At 35.5% G+C, this 25504-nt stretch overlaps 1 protein-coding gene across 1 annotated transcript in view; it reads left to right on the top strand.

The window, feature by feature from the left end:
* DGKB (diacylglycerol kinase beta) overlaps positions 1–25504 on the top strand; it is a 715928-nt gene that overhangs the window by 129187 nt on the left and 561237 nt on the right. Inside the window, 2 exon segments of the mRNA XM_032592421.1 lie at positions 20229–20305; positions 24144–24164. Coding sequence (XP_032448312.1) covers positions 20229–20305; positions 24144–24164 — 98 coding nt within the window.

Below are 25504 nucleotides of genomic sequence, written 5' to 3'. Positions count from 1 at the left end.
AGAATAACCTGAAATTAAGGTTATGGAAGAAAAAAATCTCAAGAGCACAGTGTCAATCTGACAGGACAGATGAGAAGAACTCATGTTGGTGAATAACTGTTATGTATCAGGTACTAAGCCCATAAAAAATACGAGGAAGATATAATTACTATCCCCATTTACCGATAGCAGTAACATCATCACAAAAAGTTGGTAGGTAAGCAGCATTAATCAATATAAAATCTAGATATTTGGTTGAAAATGAGTTCATTAGTTTGGAGATTCTGCATGATATTTGTGAAGGATCTGCTTGAACAATACTGCATGAAGTGGCATTTCTTGCTTAATACATACTTTGAATTTTTTATTTTTTAAAAAATTCTATTTTTGTGTGAGAGAGAGAGCGTGAGGTGGGGGGGGAGTGGGGGAGAGAGAGAGGGAGACAGGGACTCCCAAGTAGGCTTTGCACTGTCAGCGCAGAGCCTGACACAGAGTTCTTACTCTCAAACCGTGAGATCATGACCCGAGCTGAATTCAACAATCAGACCCTTAACCAATGAGCCACCCAGGCACCACAATATATACCTTTTGAATCTCGCCTATCTTTCTGGGAACTGGAAAAAAATATGTAACTTCAACCATATAAGCTAGAAAGTGTTGTCAAGGGGCAGAAAGCCTTCAGAATCATCTCACTGTTATTTTTCAACCTCTCCAAAATGAATTAAGTGGGTGTGTGCTGCGGACGGTTAAAGCATCATCAGACAGGAAGGGAGGAGTAGCAAGCAGTGAAGTGGGGACAGGAGACTTAGAATGTGTCTCTAGAGAAATAACCTTTTTCACCACTGATAGTGATGGCTCCAGATAGAGCTAAGGTACTCGGGCTTTCTATTTTATTCTCTGGACAAGGGGGAAGGATGGAAAGACAATTTTAACAGAACGAATTGTGTCCAAATATAATTAGGTGCATTATAGAATAGAGAGAAAAAAATGAAGGAGGTGGGGGGGGGAAGCAAGAATGACTGAGGTACTGTTACCTCTTGGGAAACATATATAGAAAGCAATGTGAATTGTAGAGTTCTCTTTTCCATATCATTTTATGGATGGAGAGAGGAGGCAGTCATCTGAGGAGGGGGTAAAGTTCTGAAAAGCACGATAATTGCCAGAAATGTTTCTCAAATGACTGGCAGAGTCACACAGTGGACTCTTCGTGAATTAAAGCCGTAATCCAAAATCCATATAACCCCCCAGAAAAAGTCATTAAAACCATCCCTCTGCTTCCTTCCTCAAGTTCCTTTCCTCCCCCTCACTGCAAATCACTTTGGCGAACAAACTATAATGGTACTTAAATTTAACTCTCCACCTACGTTATAGTTGGCTGGCCTTCAGTGTGGCCTGGCAATCATCTCCCTTGGCCATTCCCCTTTTCTGTCTCCTGGATGGCTTTTCAAGACCTCCATATTCTCCTCAAATTTCTATAACTTCCCCTCTCCTATTTTCTCAATTGATGGTCTCTCTTCCTGCTTCACTGACCATAGTTGTCACGAGAACTTTATATATGACAGCTGGACATCTCCCTGCCCCTCAGCAAATGAACCCGTATACTCTGCCTCTCCCTTGGGTGAACTGTCCATGCCCCCCTCTGTTCTAAACCAGATCACCTGCTGTGAACAAGACTGCATGTTATTTTAGCCACTTAAAAAAGTGCCCATCTAGTGGTGTTCCATTCTTTTCCTTAATTGTTAATTTTTCCTTATCCACTGGATCATTTTATCAGAGTGCTGTTTCCCTTTCTCTTCTCTTAGGAAAGTCAGCCTGAGTCCATTTCTAGTAGCCACCTACTGCTCAAATTGTGTGCTTCCATTGCAGCAAATCCGTTTGAATGAGCTGTCTCTATTGGCTGCTTTTGAATTCTTCCATTTTATTTTCTCTTAACTTACTCTGGTATTTTGTCCCAACTACTAAACTGAAACAGTTCTTGACAAGGACATGAATGGGTGTCTTACTAGATTTAATGATCAGTTTCTGCTCCTCATCCTACTCGACATTGTGTGACACTTTGCTTCCATGACCCATGTTTCTCCTGGTTTTCTTGCTATTTCACTAGATACTCATTCCTAGTCTCCTTGCAGATTCGTCTATTTTTCTTAACATCTGAACATCTGAGAGTTCCATGTCTTAGTCCTTGGTATCTTCTCTATGTCATTCTTCCTGTGATACTCAATTCTGTGGCTTTAAATACGAATTATATACATAACACTAAAATTCAGTTCTTTAGCCTAGATCTTCTCCTGAATTCAACACCCATATATAAATGCTTTCTTTTTTTTACTAAAACATTCAATTGAAATATAGTTGGCATGGAACATTAAATTAGTTTCTGTACAACATAATGATTCAACAATTATATACATGATGACATGCTCATCACAATAAGTGCACTGTAATATCATTGATTGTATTCCCTATGCTGTACTTTTCTTTCCCATTATAACTGCTTTCATAATGGCCATACTTGGATGTTTGGTAGATTTTTCAATTATAAAATGCCAAAAATGAAAGTTTTTGTCTCAAACCTGCTCTTTCTCAGTATCCCCCATTCTTCTTTGTGGCAACTTAATCCTTCCAGTTACTCAAACATAAGATCTTAGAATTATTTTTGGTTTTTCAGTTTCAAAACCCACATCCTATCCATCAGTAAATCTTTGGACTCCACTTTCAAAATGATCCAGGTTTCCTACTCTACTGCTAATACATTCATTAAAAGTCATCAAATCTCGGGACTCAATTAATGTAATAATTCCATAACTACTTCCCTGTTTTAACCTTTGTCTTCTAGAGTCTCTTTTCAATACAATAGCCAGAGCACTCCATTTAAAATATATTTTGAGGGGCGCCTGGGTGGCTCAGTCGATTAAGCATCCGACTTCAGCTCAGGTCATGATCTCTCAGTCTGTGAGTTCAAGCCCCACTTTGGGCTCCATGCTGATACCTCAGAGCCTGGGGCTTGCTTCAGATTCTGTGTCTCCCTCTCTCTCTCTTTGCCCCTTCCTTGCCCGCACTCTGTCTCTCTCTCTCTCTAAAAAATAAAATAAAAAAATAAAAAATAAAAATTAAGAAAATATTTTGAAATAACTACAGATGCACAAGAGTTTATATTAAATATGTACAAGGAGCCCCCATGTACCAGTTAGAGATGGTTACACATTAAATAACTACAGTGTGTACAATACCATCAGAATCAGAGAATAGACTTTGTTATAATCCCCAGAGTTTATTCACATTTCATCAGTTTTACTTGGACAGAGTATTTCTTTTATAACTTAAATCAGATTCAAAGTTTTGCCCAAATGTCATCTGTTCACAGAAGTCCACTCTTGCTATTTAAAATTGCAGACTACATCCTGAAAGTTGATAATTTTCCTTATCATTGTTGTTCTTTCCATAGCAGTTGAAATCTTCTAATATACTACATTTGCTTATGTTTATTTTCTGTCTTCTTTCACTGGACTACAAACCACATGAGCCAAGAATATTTTCTGTTTTGTGCCTTGATATATTCCAAGTACTTAGAACGATGCTTGTTCTAAACTCATTACATGCCTCTCAAATATTTTCAAGAATGATTGGGCGGTCACAACTGGGTCTTTTGTTTTTTTCTCTTGATCTCTATTTGTTTCTAAAGATTTGTTCACTTTCCTTAAAATACATAAATATCTATGTTGATTAATTCATTAATTACTGCTCATGTGAGTGAAATATTAACATATATTCCCAACTCCACATTCACGATGCCATGCTGAAGGCTTTAAATGGCCAAGGTAGGAGGATGTTTACAACAGGTTAATCAAAAAACACATAAGTCAGCACTCTGCATCCTCTATAGTAGGTAAATATTTAACAGTACACCACTGAATCATGCTAATCAATTTAGGTCCCAATTACAATTCATTTTTGTCTTTAGGGAATCTTCATTTATTTTCAAAATAAAAAAAAAATTTAAATAACTGCAATTACTACCTGGGCGTACACAAAACTCAGCCACAGAGAGAGAATACAAAAAGCAATCAACTTTTATTTATAGTTGATAAAGTAAATTTTGATCCACAATAAATATTTTATCCTGTAAGCATAAATTAACAAGGTTCATAATCTACCTTCCTAGAAGAGAAAAAGAAATCTGAATGTTGATGCATTGCATTTTCTTTAGGCCTTTAATGTTTACTTATTTTTAGCTACGATCTTCTCTTGCACCAAAAAGAAAATACTTTCATTAAAAATATTAAATATTAAGATGTCTTTGAGTGAGTTTTAATCTTTGGGAAATTATTTCTTTTTTGATTCCTTATGTTTTATTTATTTTCTTTTTTAAAAATACCTTTATTTTATTTTTTAATTAATTTATTGTTTAATATACATCCAAGTTAATTAGCACATAGTGTAACAATGATTTCAGGAGTAGATTCCTTAATGCCCCTTACACATTTAGCCCATCCCCCCTCCTACAACCCCTCCAGCAACCTTCCGTTTGTTCTCTATATTTAAGAGTCTCTTATGTTTTGTCCCCCACCCTGTTTTTATATTATTTTTGCTTCTCTTCCCTTATGTTCATCTGTTAAGTATCTTAAATTCCTCATATGAGTGAAGTCATATGATATTTGTCTTTCTCTAATTTCACTTAGCATAATATTCTCTGGTTCCCTCCATGTAGTAGCAAATGGCAAGATTTCATTCTTTTTGGTTGTCAAGTGATACCCCATTGTGTGTGTGTGTATACACACACACACACACACACACACACACATATATATATATATATGTATATGTATATATACACCATATCTTTATCCATTCATCCTAAAATGGACGTTTGGGCTCTTTCCATACTTTGGCTATTGTCCATAGCCCTGCTATAAACATTGGGGTGCATGTACCCCTTTGAAACAGCATACCTGTATCTCTTGAATAAATACCTAGTAGTGCAATTGCTGGGTCATATGGCAGTTGTGTTTTTAATTTTTTGAGAAAACTCCATGCTGTTTTCCAGAGTGGCTGTACCAGTTTGCATTCCTGCCAGCAGTGCAAAAGAGATCCTCTTTCTCCACACCCTCGCCAACATCTCTTGTTGCCTAAGTTGTTAATGTTAGCCATTCTGACAATTGTGAGGTGGTATCTCATGGTGGTTTTGATTTGTATTTCCCGGATGATGAGTGATGATGAACATTGTTTCATGTGTCTGTTAGCCATCTGGATGTCTTCTTTGGAGAAGTGTCTATTCATGTCTTTTGCCCATTTCTTCACTGGATTATTTGTTTTTTCAGTGTTGAGTTTGATAAGTTCTCTATAGCTTTTGGATACTAACCCTTTATCTGATATGTCCTTTGCAAATATCTTCTATTCTGTTGGTTGCCTTTTAGTTTTGCTGGTTGTTTCTTTCACTGTGCAGAAGCTTTTATTTTGATGAGGTCCCAGTAGTTCAGTTTTGCTTTTGTTTCCCTTACAGAGATGTGTTGAGTAAGAAGTTGCTGCGGCCAAGGTCAAAGAAGTTTTTGCCTGCTTTCTCCTCAAGGATTTTGACACCTTTCTGCCTTACATTTAGGTCTTTCATCCATTTTGAGTTTATTTTTGTGTATGGTGTAAGAAAGTGGTCCAGGTTCATTCTTCTGCATGTCGCTGTCCTGTCTTCCCAGCACCATTTGCTGAAGAGACTGTTCTATTCATTGGATATTGTTTCCTGCTTTGTCAAAGATTCATTGACCATATGTTTGCAGATCTGTTTCTGGGCTCTCTATTCTGTTCCACTGATCTGAGTGTCTGTTTTTGTGCCAGTACCATACTGTCTTGATGATTACAGCTTTGTAATATGTTTGACATCTGGGATTGTGATGCCTCCAGTTTTACTTTTCTTTTTCAGGATTGCTTTAGGTATTCATGGTCTTTTCTGGTTCCATACAAATTTTAGGATTATTTGTTCTAGCTCTATGAAGAATGCTGGCGTTATTTTGATAGAGATTGCATTGAATATATAGATTGCTTTGGGTATTATTGACAATTTGACAATGTTTACTCTTCCAGTCCAGGAGCATGGAATCTTTTTCCAATCTTTTTCAATTTCTTTCATAAAGTTTCTATAGTTTTCAGTGTATAGATTTTCACCTCTTGGGTTATGTGTATTCCTAGGTATTTTGGGGGTTTTGGTACAATTGTAAATGGGATCGATTCCTTGATTTCACCTTCTGTTGCTTCATTATTGGTGTATAGGAATGCAACCGATTTCTGTGCATTGATTTTATATTCTGTGACTTGGCTGAATTCATGGATCAGTTCTAGCAGTTTTTTGGTAATATTTTGGGTTTTCCATATAGAGTATCATGCCGTCTGTGACAAGTGAAAGTTTGACTTCCTCCTGGCCAATTTGGATGCCTTTTACTCTTATATGTTGTCTGATTGCTGAGGCTAAGACTTCCAATACTATGTTGAATAACAGTGGTGAGAGTGGACATCCCTGTCATGTTCCTGACCTTATGGGGAAAGTTCTTAGTTTTTTCCTATTGAGGATGATATTAGCTGTGAATCTTTCATATATGCCTTTTATGATCTTGAGTTCTGATCCTTCTATCCCTACTTTCTTGAGGGTTTTTATAAAGAAAGTGTGCCATATTTTGTCAAATGCTTTCTCTGCATCTATTGAGAGTATCATGTGGTTCTTGTCCTTTCTTTTATTGTTGTGATGTATCACACTGATTGTTTTGCAGATATTGAACAAGATTTGCATCCTAGGTATAAATCCCAATTGGTCATGGTGAATAATTCTTTTATTGTATTGTTGGATCCCGTTAGCTACATCTTGTTGAGGATTGGTCTGTAGTTCCTCTTTTTAGTGGGATCTTTGTCTGGTTTTGTAATCAAGGTAATAGTGGCTTCATAGAAAGAGTTTGGAAGTTTTCCTTCCATTTCTATTTTTTTGTAACAACTTCAAGAGAATAGGTGTTAACTCTTCCTTAAATGTTTGGTAGAATTTCCCTGCAAACGATCCGGCCCTGGACTCCTGTTTTTTGGGAGATTTTTTATTACTAATTTGATTTGTTTACTAGATATGGGTCTGTTCAAATTTTCTATTTCTTTATTTTTCAGTTTTTGTGGTTTATATGTTTCTAGGAATTTGTCCATTTCTTCCAGAATCCCCATTTTATTGGCGTATAATTGCTCATAATATTCTCTTATTGTTTGTATTTCTGCAGTGTTGGTTGTGCTCTCTCCTTTTTCATTCTTGATTTTATTTATTTGGGTTCTTTCCTTTTTGTTTTTGATCAAACTGGATAGAGGTTTATCAATTTTGTTAATTCCTTCAAAGAACCATCTCCTGGTTTCATTGATCTGTTCTGCTGGGTTTTGTTTGTTTATTTGTTCCTTTGTTTGTTTTGTTCTTTTTCAATAGCATTGATTTCTGGTCTAATATTTATTATTTCCTGTCTTCTGCCAGTTTTGGTTTTTCTTTGCTGTTTTTTTTTCCAGCTCTTTAGATGTAAGGTTAGGGTGTGTATTGGAGACCTTTCTTCCTTCTTTAGGAAGGCATGGATTGCTATGTACCTCCTCTTCTGACTGCCTTTGCTGTGTCCCAGAGGTTTTGGGCTATGGTGTTATCATTTCATTGGCTTCCATGTACTTTTTAATTTCCTCTTTATCTTCATGGGTTAGCCCAATCATTCTTTAGTAGCATATTCTGTAGTCTCCAAGTATTTGTTATCTTTCCAAATTTGTTCTTGTGGTTGATTTCGGGGTTCATATCATTTGGTCTGAAAATATGCACCATATGATCATGGTCTTTTTGTACTTGTTGAGGGCTGATTTGTGTCCCAGTATGTGATCTATCCTAGAGAATGTTCCATTTTCACTCTAGATAAATGTGTATTCTGTTTCTTTAGCATGAAATGTTCTAAATATACCTATTAAGTCCATCTAGTCCAGTGTGTCATTCAAAGCCATAGTTTCCGTGTTGATTTTCTGCCCATTGCTGTAAGTGCGGTGTTGGAGTCCCCTACTATTATGGTATTATGATCAATGAGTTTCTTTATGTTGTGATTCATTGATTTATATGTTTGGATTCTCTCACGTTGGATCATAAATGTTTACAATTGTTAGGTCTTCTCGGTGGATAGACCCCTTAATTATGATATAATGCTCTTCTTCATCTCTTGTTAACAGTCTTTATTTTAAAATCTAGATTGTCTGATATAAGTATGGCTACTTCAGCTTTCTTTAGGCAACCATTAGCATGATAGATGGTTCTCCATTCCCTTATTTTCCATCTGAAGGTGACTTTAGGCTTAGAATGGGTCTCTTGTAAACAGCATATAGATGGATCTTGTTTTCTTATCCATTCCTTTACCCTCTGTATTTTGATTGGAGCATTTAGTCCATTAACATTTAGAGTGGGTACTGAAAAATGGAATTTATTGCCATTATGTTGCCTGTAGAATTGGAGTTTCTGGTGGTGTTCTCTGGTCCTTTCTAGGCTTTGTTGCTTTGGTCTTTTTGGTTTGTTTTTGTTTTTTTGTTTTTTTCTCTCCTAAGAGTGTCCCCCTTAAAATTTCTTGCAGGGCTGGTTTCGTGGTCATAAACTCCTTTAATTTTTTGTTTGAGGAAACTTTTTAAATCTCTCCTTCTATTTTGAATAACAGCCTTGCTGGATAAAGAATTCTTGGCTGCATATTTTTCCAATTCAGCATGTTGAATATATCCTGCTGCTCCTTTCTGGCCTGCCAAGTTTCTGTGGATAGGTCTGCTACGAACCTGATCTGTCTTCCCTTGTAGGTTAAGGAGTTTTTTTCCCTTGCTACTTTCATGATTCTCTCCTTGCCTGAGTAGTTTGTGAATTTGACTATGATATGCCTTTTTGGTGGAAAGTTTTTGTTGAATCTAATGGGAGTTTCTGTGCTTCCTGGATTTTGATGTCTGTGTCTTTCCCCAGGTTAGGAAAGTTTTCCGCTATGATTTGTTCACGTAACTCTTCTACCCCTATTTCTCTCTCTTCCTCTCTGGGACTCCTATGATTCTGATGTTGTTCCTTTTTAATGAGGCGCTGAGTTCTTTAATTCTTATGTCGTGCTCTTTTGCCTTAGTCTCCCTCTTTTTTTCTGCTTCATTAATCTCCATAAGTTTGTTTTCTGTATCGCTGATTCACTGCTCTGCCTCATCCATCCTTACCACCGTGGCATGCATTCCAGATTGCAGCTCAGTTATAGAATTTTTTATTTCATCCTGACTAGTTTTTACCTCTTTTATCTCCACAGAAAGGGATTCTAATCTTTTTTGAACCCCAGCTATTATTCTTACTATCATGATTCTAAAGTTTTATTCTGACATCTTGCTTGTATCTGTGTTGAGTAAGTCCCTGGCTGTCATTTCTTCCTGTCTTTCTTTTGGGGTGAATTCATTCATTTTGTCATTTGGATGGAAGAAAAGGAATTAATAAAGTAAAAAAAAAATAAAAAGTTAAAAACAACACAAAGAAATCAAATAAAATATGCTAGAACCTAGGTGTGTTTTGGTCTTGTGGTGATTGAATCTTGATAGATTAGGGAAAAAAGGAAAAGATAAGAAAAGGAAAAAAAGGGGGGGGAGGAAAACATTTGAAAGTTTGAAAAAATGAATAGAATGACATAGAATAAAATGAAATGTTGTAAAATAGAATTTTAAAAAATTACAAAAAAGTAAAAAAATATAGTACAAAAAAGTTAAAGAAAAATATTTTTAATAAAAATGGCAAATAATTTTTTTCCTCTTTATTCAATAATAAGAAAAGAAAAAGAAAAAAAATGAATGAAGGGACCAGTGAACAGAATGAAATATGATTGAAATGACATCTGGTATCCCTTAGAAGTCAAACTAAGAAGCACTTTATAGTCTGTAAACTAAGCAGGTGGAGGGACTAGTTGTGTTTCTTAAGAGTATGGTTGGCCCATTTGGGTAGGGCTTAGTGTAAGGACTCTGTTCTCCGCTAGATCGTGCTGCTTAGCTTACTGGGGTGGATTGTTGTGGCACATGTAGTCATGTATATGCATGCATGGGAGGGGTGAAAATGGCATCTTTCAGCTTACCCAGTCTCTAGTATTGGAACTCCATGTCCTCCCCGACCAGGAATCAAGTCCCCCTCCTTTGTGTCTGGCTTTCATCCTCTCCCTGCTTCTACACTATTTATGAACAATGTGTCAGGCTGCCAGGCATCACCTCCATCCTGAGTTTTATCTCAGATGAGGCTGTGTTTCCCAATCCCTCATTTCTGAGGAACTGTGGCTTTGACCCACTCAGACCCTCTGGGGGAGGGTCTCGCTGAGCAATGGCCAGGTGCCAGCCTGCCCCCAGGAATGTTCACAAGATCATGGTGTTGCCAATTCCCAGAGACTGTGGTTGGGTGCCAGCCTGCCACAGAAAAAGTTTGTGTGATCGTGTAGAGGCAGCATTTCAGCGATTATGGTAAATCACAACACATCTGGTACCAGGCTTCACCCTTTACATCCTTATTTCAACACCAGCAAATCTGGTTGTTCTCTGGGTCCACTGGGACATTTGCCTGTGGGGAGGCCTCACAGCCTCTCTCAAATGTCCTCCCAGCAGGGGAACTGCCACTTCTTCAGTGGCCCATGGAGCCCTTGGACCTTGCTCTTTGCTTCTTGGAAATTACCTTTCCCACCAGAGCACCTCCAGGTATCGAGCTACAGAGTTTCAGACTCTGCACCCCCTCTGTTTGTAGAGTCTTAATAGTATTTAAATCTTCTCCTTTCTCCTTTCTCCCTTTTTTGTTCAGACACTTGTGGCTGTTGCCACTTTTGATTTTTCTCTCCAGCTGTTTTTGAAAGGAGGGGTGCTTTTCCTGTATTTCTCCCCCATCTCCGTCCTCTCTCCACAAGCAAAAATATCTCCCTGCCCTCTGCATTTTCTCTCTCCTTCAGTTTACCTCTCTGTTCTGCTTACCTGCAGAGTTCTGTGGTTCAGGTTGTGAAGATTGTTGTCTTAATCCTCAAATCCGTTTTCTAGGTGTGCAAGATGGTCTGGTATTGATCTGGCTACATTTCAGGGACAAGAAATGAAAAAGAAAAAAAACAAAAACTTCCGTGCTGTTCTGCCATCTTGGCCTTTCCCTCTCAATTACAATTCTTAATTAAAATTATATTTTCAGTATCAATCTTTAGTTATTTTATAGAACAGTGGCTCAAATGCAAATGTATATTTTCCTTAATGAATTTTCCATGTGAGAATATTTCTATGATATGCAGATCATTTCATGGGCATTTCAGATAGTATCCAGCTGGAGGACAGATTACCAGATATGTTGTCTATCCAAGGAATCACTCTTATAAATATTTTGTCCAAGGCATTGAACAAGTGTACACCTCAAAAAGTTAAATATGAATAGATGAATAAGGGAAAAAATAACAAATGCAGAAAATAGTTTTAAGGATTGATTATTTAAGAGTATTATCATCAAATAATGAATATCAAAAGGAGAAAGGGAATTTTCTCCATAGCTCACATCAACAGTTATCTTGAAATTAAATAATTGTCTTTCCAGATAAATAGAAATAATTATTATACTGTGTGTAATAGTTTTCTCTAAGATAGGATGACCATTATCTTTTCAAGTTACAAAGATCTCGAGAGCTTAGTAGAAATATGTAGAAAGGGAACTTGCTCTCAGAGCTACTTACTAGCTTTTTAAAACAACTCTTCCTAATGTAGCTGTACCATTAGAGTATCTTTGGGATGTTTTTAAAACTCCAGCTATATACATTTCACTTAGCATATAAACTGCTACAGTGTGACTTACTATTTTTAACAATAGTTTCAGGTTTTTTTTTCAATCTGTTTGTACATTTGTTATAATTCTCCCACAAGTAGATATGAACTTCAATGTTGGGGTGACTGGCTCTCCAAATATTTTGTTCTATAACATTGTAGGTGTTTATTTACTGCTGCTGACCACAACTTAAATAGGACATTTTTTTTATATCACCTTGGGATTTACATTAATAGCAATAGCAATTTCTGGATCTTCTCTATTTCTAAAATACTATTTTTTGCTATCGTGACCTCAGATGCAGTTAAATCAGTTTTTAAGTAAAATGCTCTAATAAGTTTTTTTTTTCCCTAATGAAGTCCCCTGAGCAACAGCTAGACTAAATATATACTTATTAAAGGTTATATATAATCTTCACAATCAGGCTAAATATATATAAATTCAGATTAAAGGCTCTGTCAACCTCTTTGCGTCATCAGAGATTGTTTTTTTTTTCCTCCTGGAAATGCAATGTTCTCAGTAAAACAGGGACCCAGGTAGGAAGATGTAGCAGCAAAAATTTTGCTGATTAATTCTCAATTTCTTTATGCATCTCTTTAAGGATAAGAACAGTGGTTAATTCAACCTTGGCTGCATATAAAAATCATGTGAGGAGAATTTTAAAAGTTATCATGTCTAGTGGGATCCACTCTAGTGGATTCAATCATCATCACTGTGTTTTAAGCCCAGGTATCAGTATATTTTAAAAACTACCCACATGATTCTAAGATGGATCCCAGTTTGAGTATCACTGGGTTAGACACAAAGCTGTTTGGGTTATTTTGCTTATTTGAAATACTATAGAGTTAAGGGAGACTTTAATTTTCACATTTAACTTTGTACTGAATAGTAATATGTTATATGTGCATTAATGCTAGCTCAGTATTTAGACTAGAAAATTTTCATTTAAACAGTTGAAGCTACAAACCTTATTTCCTACAGGATTAAAATAGCCACTGCAAAGATGATTTAGATTGAGTGCATAAAAAGATTTCTAGGCCACAGATAACCTTTGTTATAAGGGGGAAATACCACATGGGGAAGCTTAGACTTTGAAGAAAACTTTTGAAGCACTGAGTTGGGAAATCCAACAGATGACTTTTCCATGGTCCCAAATTCAGATTACAGGCATTAGGAGCCTCTCTCACATTGTCAGAGCTGCATTATTCCTGGAAACCCAATGTCCTCACTGAAACAGGGGCCCATGGTGTTGTCTACTCAGGCACATAAAGGACTAGATGATTAATCTACAGTTGGTTATTTCAGAATTTGGTAGTTTTAAAAATAACAAATGTGCTTTGTAAGTTGGATAGTCTTGGTGTTAACAGTGGAATATGATAATCTTTTCATGGGAGTGAGAAGACCTAGGACCACTGTTTGGATAGTAAAACTATTGGCCTTGACCTTTGAAGTATATTTACCTTGAAACAAACAAAAAAAGATTTTCTTAGGAGGTATAATGAGAATGTGTTCTTTGCAAAACATTTTTAGGATTTTACTTCAGTAGTTCTCTGCATTTGCTGTGACTTTCCCTTCTTAATGCACACAGGCAATTTTAATGTTCAAGAATGTCTCATAATAATTATATGAAATACATACATTATGTCAAACTTACATATGTTTTAAGGTTTTCAAAAAGAATTGTATATATATTCTAATTCCATTATCAAAGAGAAATATAATCCTAAACAAAAATAAATATGCCAGAAAACACTTTAAAAATATCCATATGACCTTTTTGTTTTGTTTTTTATATTTCATATATATATATATATATATATTGTATTCTTCACCTGTTAATTTAAGTTGGTAAAAAAGAAATAGAATGTTTCCATGTTCTAGAAAAATAGGTAATGAACTTCAGTGAACTAAATTAAAGAAAACCATGGACTGCCAAGTTGATGCCTTGGCTATGATGGAAACTTCTATTTTTTTGTTTTGTTTTGCTTTGCTTTTACAAAATAAGGAAAACAGACTTGGGTCATATACCAAAGTTTGGATCACTACTGAAACCCCTTTGGGTTGTATGATTTTGAATAAGTAATGGTTACTTTAACCTTGATGTCTTCATGCGTTTGTGAGTCTTAAATGAAAGAATAAGATACAATGCTTAAAAAAAAGATACAACACTTTGCAATCTCTAAAACAATCTACCCATGCAAATGTTGATTAACAGTGTTAATTGTACTCAATGTGTAAATCAGGTGTAGATTCTAAGAAAGTTATTATAGGGTATTCCATAGAAGGTTAGTTGCTATCTACTGTTGTTGAAGGAAGTCTTGAGAGGTTTTATGAATAAGGTGACAGGTAAACTATGGCATGCATTATGTTTGAACTTCATTTGATATTGAAGAGAATCCCAGGCAAAGAGAACATCATGAGCAAAGGAGGGGCTCTAAAATCATGGGATATGTTACAATGAATATTAACTATAATAAGGAAGGCATGAAAAATAGCTGTTGGTAGGTAGGGTATGGATCATATTGTGACATGACTATTATGCCAAAAGGAGGAGTTTGTGCTTCAATCCAAACACAGCAGGAAACTGTTGAAAGTAATGATATTTTTGAAGTCACATTTATGGTGGAACAAAGGAACAGGAATTTATTGGGCACCAGACACTCTGCTACATACAGTACTACAAGGTTTATATCATTATTCCTATTTTCTATATTAAAAAACTGAGCCACGGAGACATTAAAAATATGCCCAAGGATATTCAACCACGAATTCTGCAGCCAGGACTCAAATCTAAAACTCTCTATCTTTAAATGTTTCCATAATTCCATGAGACCTTTGTGATTAATCTGAGAAGTGTGTGTTGAGGTTTTTGGAATGAAGAGTCAAAGAGACTGTGAAATCACAAAGAAAGTTCATTCAAGATGTAGCAGACACTTAAGTAGATCATCAGTCCCCATATACATTTCCTCTGTCCTTGCATATAACCAAAGCATTTGCTGAACAAAATGGTCCCTCCCCTTTTTTGGTTCAGTAGCACCTTAGTGCTTAGGTGATTCTGATGGTGGTAGAGCAAGTAATCTAAAATCCCATAGTCTTTGTTGTGGTTAGTAATATTAAATTGCTTCCTAGTAAAATGGATATGGTTTTACCAGGATATTACTTCTGGTAAAATGGATATAGGGCAATGATTTGCTTCTACTGTTCTTCTCCAAGTCTCCTGCCCTATTAGCTGAGTCAAGCATCAGTGCCTCTGGAATTAGCCATGTATTTCATGTCATGACCCTCCTTTGCTTTCTAAGAGAACCTGTATTTGGTACTAAGCATCTGTCCTGATCCCTGATCCAAGGATGAAATCAGCTGTTTGAACCTGGCTGCCCTACACTTCAGTTGCCAGGCTTCTTTGATGCCAGACCTTTGTTTCATTACAGATATGTATTACCTGTGAATTGATCTCCCAGTTCACAGCTGCCTGCCTGGCTGCCTGCCTACCTAGATTTCTCAGTATTGCTCAGCCCAGAATCTGTCACTGTGCTCTCTTATTTGAAGCTCCAATATTAGCTGAAATATGATTGAGATTATGTCTTTCACTAACCATCTATTCACCCAGGCATCACTTACTTTATGTCTGTCTTATACTAGAGAGTAGGTCAGATTAAGTTATGTGTCCTTTCTCCTCTCCACCACCCCAGTGCTGTTTGAACAGACGTGATTTAGAGTTGACAGAAGTAGAAAGATAGGAATGTTTATGGTGACAAGTAATAGGAGCAAATCCAGAAAAGCAGCAGAATTATAAAATAAGTAAGTGACGTTTCGCCTTTGAAGGTCGGTAGAACACAACAGCAGGATCTTTACAATCTACTGCAGTTTGGGAATCCACACAGATATGTAGACTGTTCATATAAGGCAATTCTGATTAAAGGTTAGGGGACCAAGTCAGGATATCTGGAACCCTTTGATGTTTCATACCAGAATCTTAATCTATAGAATATTGGCTGGGTAAGTCAAGGCCTCAGTGGTCAAGAGACTGGGCCCAAGAGAGGTTATTGGGACTGGAATAGAACAACAAGATAATGTTCCAGTTCCTAAACTAGATTGTGAAGTGGAGATTGGATCATGAATATACCTTAGATATCAAGATTAAAAATGAAATTTGACCATTGAAAAAGGGGTAAATGGAGTGAATGGTGATTGATCTAAATATGAATCAGTGCTTGTTAAATTGTCCCTGAGCAGGATCATCATTGAAACACAGAAATTTTGCCTCTTAATTTGTTAAATTTATTCCTAGTGGTCTCCCACTAAGAATATTCTAACATAAACTATGACCAAGAAAATCCTAAAAAATGACATGAATAATTTTAAGGACTATTGCCCTCTCTGGAGCATTCATAAATGATTACTGAGAGTGTGTGTGTGTGTGTGTGTGTGTGTGTGTGTGTGTGTGTGTCGGGGGGGGGGGGTTACTCCTATGGAAACCTGAAATGAAAAGCCTATCTTTAGGCAATGTCTTTAACGTTCTTTGGAAAGCCTAGGTATAAGAAAGCAAATTTTCTCCTCCCCCTTTCATTTTATCATGGGGCTCAGATATGGTTAAAATAGCCAGAGTCCTTGGGATATCTTATTCCAAAATTTGTGAATCTAGAAATGTGTACGTCTATGTAGTTGTATACAGAAGTATCTGCATCTACATCTATAAATTAGAAGATGTAAAAGTTTTCTGCTAAGTTACACTAATGCCTTATTATTGACAAAGAAGGATTTGGGACAAAAGATTCAGCTTCATGTCTCTCTTTAGTTTTTTTAAAGTTTATTCATTTATTTTGAGAGAAAGGGAGAGAGATAGAAAGGGAGACGACACTAGTGGCAGAGGAGCAGAGAGAAAGAGAGAGAAAATGAGAACCCCAAGCAGACTCTGCACTGTCAGTGGAGAAGCCAATGCTGGGCTCAGACTCATTAACTGGGAGATCATGACCTGAGCTACAATGAAAAGTCAGACACTTAACTGACTGAGCCACCTGGGTGCCCCTCATCTCTCTCTTTAATATAGAACCTGGTCTCTAAAGTGGTTTTAAGTTTCTGCCAAGGTAAATGTCAAAGTAATTACTGTAATTTGTTTTAATTAAGAAATAGCTTTGATCAATTGAATCACAATATTTATTGCAATTCCATTACTTCATCTTTGTAATAAATTTGAGTGCTGTGTAAAAATAAAATGTACATTTTCTTCCCCAGAGCAACCTACAATCTAGCAGGAAGCAAGACGTAACAAATTAACTCTGATCACAGTACAGAAAGTGGTAGCAAAATATATACTGAAAAAGAAATATATAGGAAAGTGTAACAGTCTTCAAACATGTTACACCACACACACACACACACCAATCTCAACAGCAAAAAGATAAACAACCCAGTTAAAAAATAGTCAAAAGACTTGAATAGACATCTCTTCAAAAAGATACACATATGGCCAATAAGCATTTGAAAAGATGTTCAGGGGCACCTGGGGGGCTCTGTCTGTTAAGCGTCTGACTTTGGCTCAGGTCACAATCTTGCAGTCTATGAGTTCGAGCCTCACATAGGGCTCTGTGCTGACAGCTCGGAGCCTGGAGCCTGCTTCAAATTCTGTGTCTTCCTCTCTCTTTGCTCCTTCCCCACTCACACTTGTCTCTCTGTCTGTCTCTCTCAAAAATAAATAAACATTTTTAAATTTTTTTTTAAAAATGAAAAGATGTTGAACATCATTAGCCATTAACAAATAACTAATGAAATACAAATCAAAAGCATTTCATTCCCTTTAAGGTAGCTCTGATAATAATTAAAAAAAAAACTAGGAAAGTATAGCAAAGATGTAGAGAAATTAGAATTCTTATACATTATTGATAGGAATGTGAAGTAGGATAGCCCTGTGAAAATCTGTTTGGCAGTTCCACCAAATGTTCCACATGGAGTTTCCATATGACCTAGCAGTTCTCCTCTTCAGTGTATACCCCTGAGAATTAAAATATGTATTTGCACAAAATCATGTATACTTGAATGTTTGTTCATAGTGGCATTCTTTATAATAACTGAAACATGGAAACAACTCAAACGTACATGAGATGAGGACTGGATAAACAAAATGTGGTATATCCATAAAATGGAATATTTTTTAGCTATAAAAAGGAATAAAGTACAGACACATACTGTAGCATATGTGAACCTTGAAGTAAAAGAAGCCAAACAAAGACAACAAATTATATAATTCCATTTTTATGGAATGTCCAGAGTATGGAGGTTGTTTTTGGGGTGATGAAAATATTTTGGAATTATGTAGGGTGATGGTTGCACAGCAATGTGAATACATTTTAAAAACCCACTGATTTGTATAGTTTAAAATGGTCAAAATAGAATCTATGTTATGTGGAATTTTTAATAATATAAAAACAATACAGTCACACAAAAAAACCTCACAGAACTTACAACATAAACAAAATTGCATACTCTAAATGAAAGTATAATTCACAAAATATAGACATGATTCACTTGATGGGGATCTAAGAATTAATTTTCTGGCAGGATGCCTCAAAAGCTCATTTGTAAATTAGTATTTTTGGAACTGGGAATTATTTTATGTTACAAACATCACTGAATCTTGGGGAAATGAAAGGAAGATGATATTCAAATGCTAGGACCATACCCTCTTCCCTAGTGGAAAACTAAACAGCTTCTGCTTATTTCCCACATTTCAGTTTCAGCCTTGTTTTATCACTATTAATCAAACTTGATCGAATGTTTAGATGGCTTATCAGTATTAATGGTTAGTTTTCTCTAAGTTAAGTATATTGTAAGTCTTAGATTGCTTTATCAAAATTATATTTTGATAACTATGAGAGCATTGTATTAGTAGATTGATTGCATATATTTATATTCTACTTATTTATATTTTTCTAACATTTATTTTCTTTCATGACATTATTTCCATATTAACTCAGGATTCTTTTGTCACAATCTTAGTATGATGAACATCCTAAAAATATTTCAAAATATTTCAAAATTGAAAAAGCAATTCAAAATTATTTTGGTAACATATCTAAACCTTTTTAAAAAATGTTTATTTATTTATTTTGAGAGAGACAGAGAGTAAGCTGGGGAGTGGAAGAGAGAGAGGGAAAGAAAGAATCCCAAGCAGACTCCGCACTCAGTATGGAGCCCAACCCAACATGGGCTCCATCACATAAACCTTGAGGTCATGGCCTCAGCTGAAACCAAGAGTCGGATGTTTAACTGATTGAGCTCCCCCAGGTGCACCTAAACTTTTTTTTTAAGTTTATTTATTGTGAGAGAAAGAGAGAAAGAGAACCCGTGAGGGAGGGGCAGAGAGAGAGAGGGAGGAAGAAGATCTGAAGCAGTCTCTGTGCTGACAGCAGAGAGCCCCATGAGGGGCTCAAACTCATGGACTGTGAGAGCATGACCTGAGCCAAAGTCGGACACTAAACCAACTGAGCCACCCAGGTGCCCCTAAACTTTCTTCGTGTGTTTTTTTAAATTTGGAGCTATAAGTAGCTTTTCATTGAATGCTTCCTCAATGGGGCAGCATCCCTTCTGGCAAGTTAGAGAGATACTTCTTCAACTTTGTTTCTTAATTTTTTTTTTCCTAAACTTCGTTTCTTAATTGAATTAAGCTTTAGTTTGTTCTTTGTGTATATTTAGAAAATTCCTTATAAAACCATCTGCAAAATACTACAATGTGTACCTTGCCTCTGACTGGATTCACCATTGAGGCTTAACTACACATTTCATTGTGTTTATTTGTCCAGCAGGGTTATTCTTTGCTAATGGAGTAAAATATGTAAAATGCACTGTGTTAATTGTAAAGTTCAATAACAAATGCCTATGTTTACTTTTTTTCTTTTTTAAATGTTTATTTATTTATTTTGAGAGAGAGAGACAGAGTGAGTGTGTGCACAAATGGGGGAGGGGAAGAAAGAGAGGGAGAGAGAGAATCCCAAGCAGGCCCTAAGCTCAGCACGGAACTTGATCTCATGACCTTGAGATCATAACCTGAACCAAAATCAAAAGTTGGAGGCTTAACCGACTGAGCCACTCAGGCACCCCCTATATTTTCTTTTTAAACTAAGCTTATTTCATTCATTTAGATGTTATGCTATCAAAATAAAGAGAAGACATGTTACTTTTTTATATGTTTGCTCATTAATTTGTGTAGTACATAGGTAATGGCCTTATTCTTGGGCAATACACTTGGAAAACATAGTATTTCTGTCCCTTTCTTTTTTGTGTGTGATTTCTTTTTTCAACCAAATAGCCTTTCGAAAATGATAAAGAACATTTTACATGTTCATTTTAAAACTGAATATCTGTTGGTGATTATATTTTAATGGGTCTTTGTTTCTGAACTAGGTTATTTAACCACAATAGGCATCTATAAACAATTTGTGTGTTCTCTATTTCTTTATAGATTCCACAAAGAAATTAAAGGATGTTCTTGAAGAATTCCATGGTAATGGTGTGCTTGCAAAGTATAATCCTGAAGGGGTAAAACTTCTTTTTCATTTATATCAGTTTCATATATGTGATTGGAGAAGGGGTTTCTTAATGAAGAGTCCTTGGAAATATATGTACCATATGCCATACCATAAATGAAATAAAATTCATAATGAAATGCTATTTTGGAAAATACGTAAAATAGTGTACTACTTTTTTCATTCAAAAAACGTTTGCTGATGAAAATAACATTTCTATATTGGGTGCTTGAAAGAGTATAGGTCATCTCTAATATGGTCTTAGGTTCTTTCCCTAGATGTTAAAGATACTGCAATTCTGAATTGGCTTGCTCAGGTAGGATCAGGTCAGGATTAGATAGAAGGGAAGACAAAGTGTGCTTGCCACTCACTCTGTGACCTACACGTTTTAACCCCAGATCAAAATTCGTTGGGGGCAGGAGAGTTACTCCTTTCAGAGAGTTACTCCTTTCAATGATTCCCTTGACTAAAGAAAGATCTGTAATTTTAAAAAGCCACTTTGGGTAAAAAAAGAGGAATTTCTTCACCCTATCTTGTTTTAACCTACTACCAGTAAGCTGACAAGTCCCTGAAATTCCTTCCTTGTAAAAATTTCATGTCCTGTCGATTGCTTTTGGACACCTTGCTTGAATGAATGTCTTTCCTTTCCTAATTACTTGTTAAATAACCTTCCTTTTAATGCTACCTGAGTGATGCTACATTTAAATGTTTGAGCACCTTTGCTGTGAGTTCTTTTGCAGTTTCTCTGAATGATAGTTGTGTTGTATGGGAGATAAAACAAATTACCCTTTGGAAAAGGCCCTTTCCCCTGGATGAATTATTTAGCCAGCTAGATAGATTTGTTTGCTGATTTAACTGCGATTTGTTTTTTGTTATCATTGTCATTACAGTTTTGAATGTTTATAAGAGCACAGTTCCTAGTTTTCCTTCAATATTACTTTTCTTAGGGATTTATAGAATTTGCGTTTTAGTCAAAACCAAATCTATATATTCTAACCTTAATTCATATTGTTTTATAATTTCCTTTCAGTATTTCCCATAGCTTTCTTTCATGTCATATTTTCTTATTTTGTCTATATTCTGATACATTACTGTAGCTTGTAAATGTCCTTAATCTAAGATTTGTTTTCTTTTTCAAGTAAGTTAATATTTACAGCCTACCAATGATGGGGAAAATAAGGCAGTTTAAAGCCATTCCCATTTTCCTGTCCTAGGAACAAAAGCAGATATCCAGTGTACATTTCCCTCAGATTTTATTTTCCTGGATGCTATAGTATGAGAAAGAAAATGTTGGCAGAAAAGTTTGTAGAACTGAAAATCTCAAAGAGCATAAAAGCAGAATGGGAAAGCTAAGATGACAACTGTACAGAATTGCTGTAAGGCCCAAAAGTGTCATTAATATTTACATTTCTGACCATGCTTGAAAATGTACATGTTATCTAATCTATATACATAGATAAAACTAGGTTTGTTTTTCTCCCTAAAGATAGCTGGTAGCTATAAATTAAGTTGGAATGTAATTTTGTTTGCAAAATAGCCTTTTTGCTTCAATGATTTCTTATTTAAAAGACTCTCCAGACTTAGTCTTACTATTATATTTTTCATGAGGATTATCAGTCACGGTATACTGGATTTATTGAGGTAATTACTAGATTCATTCTTAGACACCCATATGATGTCAGCCTATTCAGTAATGTAATAATTCTCCATAAATGTGCAGATCTGCTCTTGAAATGCATTATTAAAATAATGAATTGTTGAAAAACAAAAAGTTAAATCTCATTATGACCCCAAAGTAATTCTAATTTAAAAGCAAAACTACTCCTAATCTAACATTGATAGGTCTTTTCCCTTCAGGAAAAAAAATAAATAAAGTTTATATGACTCTTAAACACTAGTATGTATTTTACAAAAGCCAATAGGAGGTAATTAGGAATATTTAATGTTGAAAAAGAAATCTTTAAAGCCTTGAGGTTCTCTTCAGAACATGACTTCATCCAGTTTCTGAAAGGTTACTATAACAGTATGCAGAATTCACATGGGAAGTTATCACTCTCTATTGACTGGACAGGTTAATCCTAAAGTTCTTTGCCACAGATGACTACTTAATTGATGCCCCCTTATACAAGAAAATTTAGAAAAAAAATATTTCATCTACACTACTTTTAGAATAAATAATTAATCCTTTGTTTTCTAAAATGAACATTGCTTATGTCATCCATATAAAAGATATTTGCAAAGAAACAAAGAAAGAACAGCCTAAATATCTCTTACTTGCTTCTCCTCTTTTAAAGCTGCTTATATGGTAGGTGCACTGTATTTATCACTCTTTTAATTACTGAGTTCTAAATCTTTGTATAAAGGCTTAATATAATGAATATGTGACCTGTTTAAGTGTATTTTAATGGAGAAGAAATACTAATTGCAATATATGGATGAATCTAATGGAGAATAAATACTAACTGCAATATACAGATGAATCAATTATTTTTAATTTGTGTCTTTTAAAGATCATGTAACAATCACTCTTTGAAAAAAATAAATAACCAAATAAAAAAAATATATTATTCTAAACAATGGCACTAAAGATTCCCTAAGAGCCAAAATTTTAAAAAGGTCTTAAGTTTCCTTAACAGATAAGATTATCAAGTTTTTAGATAAAGTCATTATAAGAAAACTAAAATTACTTTCTCAAGATTCACAAGCTAGTTTCATGATAAGAGCCGTAATTAAAACCTAATTATCTGGAATCCCAGATTAAGATTAATGCCCTTTCTTCTTCACTTTGTTGACTGGCCATAAAATGAAAAGGAAGGTTTTGGGAGATGAGAATAAGGGGAAAAGAAAGGTATGTCATGTACATTGAATGGTATTTCTTATGTAATGAGTATGGCATATTCCCATGCATGTAATTACTACTAACTCATACCTAATAAGGTAAGAGATTCTTGTTAGTCTCCAACTAATCTTACATGAATGATATAATGTTAAGAGTATGATTATAGCTAGTTTTTAGTAGCCATGCAAACTCAGTGAGAAGACTCACAGTGAATATAGTCAGCATATCTCAGATATAAATGATTCATGAAAGTAACGGAATTTGATAATAGAAAGAACCAGTTTGGCATTGCATTTTATATATATGTAAAATATACATAGAATATTATAGAATAAGTAATTGTGTGTGTGTGTGTGTGTGTGTGTGTGTGTGTATGTGTATCTTTTTCCCTCCTGGATTTCAAATTCAATTCTATATTGTTCCACTGATGTTTAAAAACATGGGAAAAAATAAGTAGTACTATATGTATGGGAAGATATTTTTCTTTAAAGGCATTGCAATGGGCTAGTCAAACATGTTATTCCAAAAGATGGAAACATTAGAAGTGAGAAATAAGTATTCATAATCTAATATATATTTATAATGTTGTTATATTTTCATAATTTTCTCTGGAAGGTTTTAAAAATCTTATATGTGTTGTTCATTATATGTATCTCCTATCACTTAGAACTATTTGCTTATTACACTCAAAGATTGACCTAGTAAGTGATTCTCAAATTTTAGCTTGTATCAGAATCACCTGTGGGTCTTCTTAAAACACAGGTTTCTGCCTGTTCCCCTACCCTCTCAGTTTCTGTGTTTCTGGGGTAAGGCTCAAAAATGTATATTTCTATCAGCTTCACAGTTTATGATAATGATGCTGTTTCAGGACCACATTTTGAGACCCATGGATCTAGGGTATGTTTTAAAATCAATCTGTAAAATTGACCTTTTAGTTTGTCAGCAATATGAGATAATGAGTATAAATTACCTTACATTAACACATGTATTCTTTCTTTCCTTGCATGCACAGAAACAAGACATTCTTAACCAAGTAAGACATTTTCTTTTCTATTGAAACCTGTCTTTTCTTTTTTTATTCTGATGTGAGCTATGAATTTCTCATCCATATCACTGACCTGTACTTCTGTACCATTAAGATTCATATAATATGCAAGTCTATCCATAATACTTAGTAGGTTATAATTGACTGACACTTGTTCACATCAAAGTCTGAAATGGAGGAACTGTCTCAATGGATTCAAAGAGGGTCTAGAGGGTGGGCTTTAGTTTTATAAGCTCTTGAATTTAATTTTCTGATTTCACCAAAACATGGATCAGACTCCAATAAAATAATTCATTTAATGAAAGTCTTAATTTATTCTTTTACAATGGGAGGTTTATAATTGCACTTAAATGCAATTGATATGGATTTCATTGTGGGGGGCATCTACAGTGCTATTAGAATCTGTGAGAAAAATATAACTGAAAAGCTGTTGATCTTTGCCTTCCTGGGAAAAAAGAGTAAACCATCTGTTGTTTTAGTCACTCTCTCCTAGCAAAGCCTATTTTGTAAAGGAAGTTTGGGGTCCATAGTTCAGCTGGGTGCCTAGAATTACAACCCATTTTGGGAATCTCTAAATGGATTTTTCTATCATACTAGGAATATATCATACCAAAATGCATGAGATATTTAAAACCATAATATTGTCTCCCTTGAACAGTAATGGGTATGTATTAGCAGCTTTTTATTCACACGTTTCCCTATGGTCTCAATGACAGAAAACACTGTGATCTCATCCCCGACATATCACAGTGCAATTGGTTACATCAGAATGATTTTGATCGACTAGATACAGGTCCTCCATATTACAGTCTCCTAGGATGAGGTAGGACTGAAATGGCAACTTATTGACTGTGATGACTTTCACCAGTCTCTTTCAGAGGATGACACTTCCTTGATGTTATCCCTGACCTCTATGGAAACCTACCAACCACCACCCCACCCAAGACGGACTACATGGACTTTATGGTTTTAGGGGACAACTCTTCAGAGTAAATGGCTGCTTTTATATAGCATGCTTTAGCTATGAAAGGACATTTACTGAACACGTTGGTCAACAAACACACCTTTCTGCACAATCGGCATCCCTACCAGGGACTGTCTGAAAACTGGTGTCAAAGTTAGCTCTGCCCTTTTTAGGGTCAGTGGGATGAGTATCTTCCTTTTCCTTGCTCAGTCTTTGTTCCATATGGAAATGTTTAGTAGGCAAGCGATTTCAGTTGCAGAATAGAAAGAATAGGTATAGCTGAGGTTAGCCAAAGGAAAAAAACACGGCATGCATATTTATTGCTCTATATGGGCTCTTGGTGTATCAGTGCCTATGAGTGTAG

The sequence above is a fragment of the Lynx canadensis genome, chromosome A2, assembly GCF_007474595.2.
Source record: "Lynx canadensis isolate LIC74 chromosome A2, mLynCan4.pri.v2, whole genome shotgun sequence".
Classification (NCBI taxonomy): Eukaryota; Metazoa; Chordata; class Mammalia; order Carnivora; family Felidae; genus Lynx; species Lynx canadensis.
This window is presented reverse-complemented; position numbering and strand designations above follow the sequence as displayed.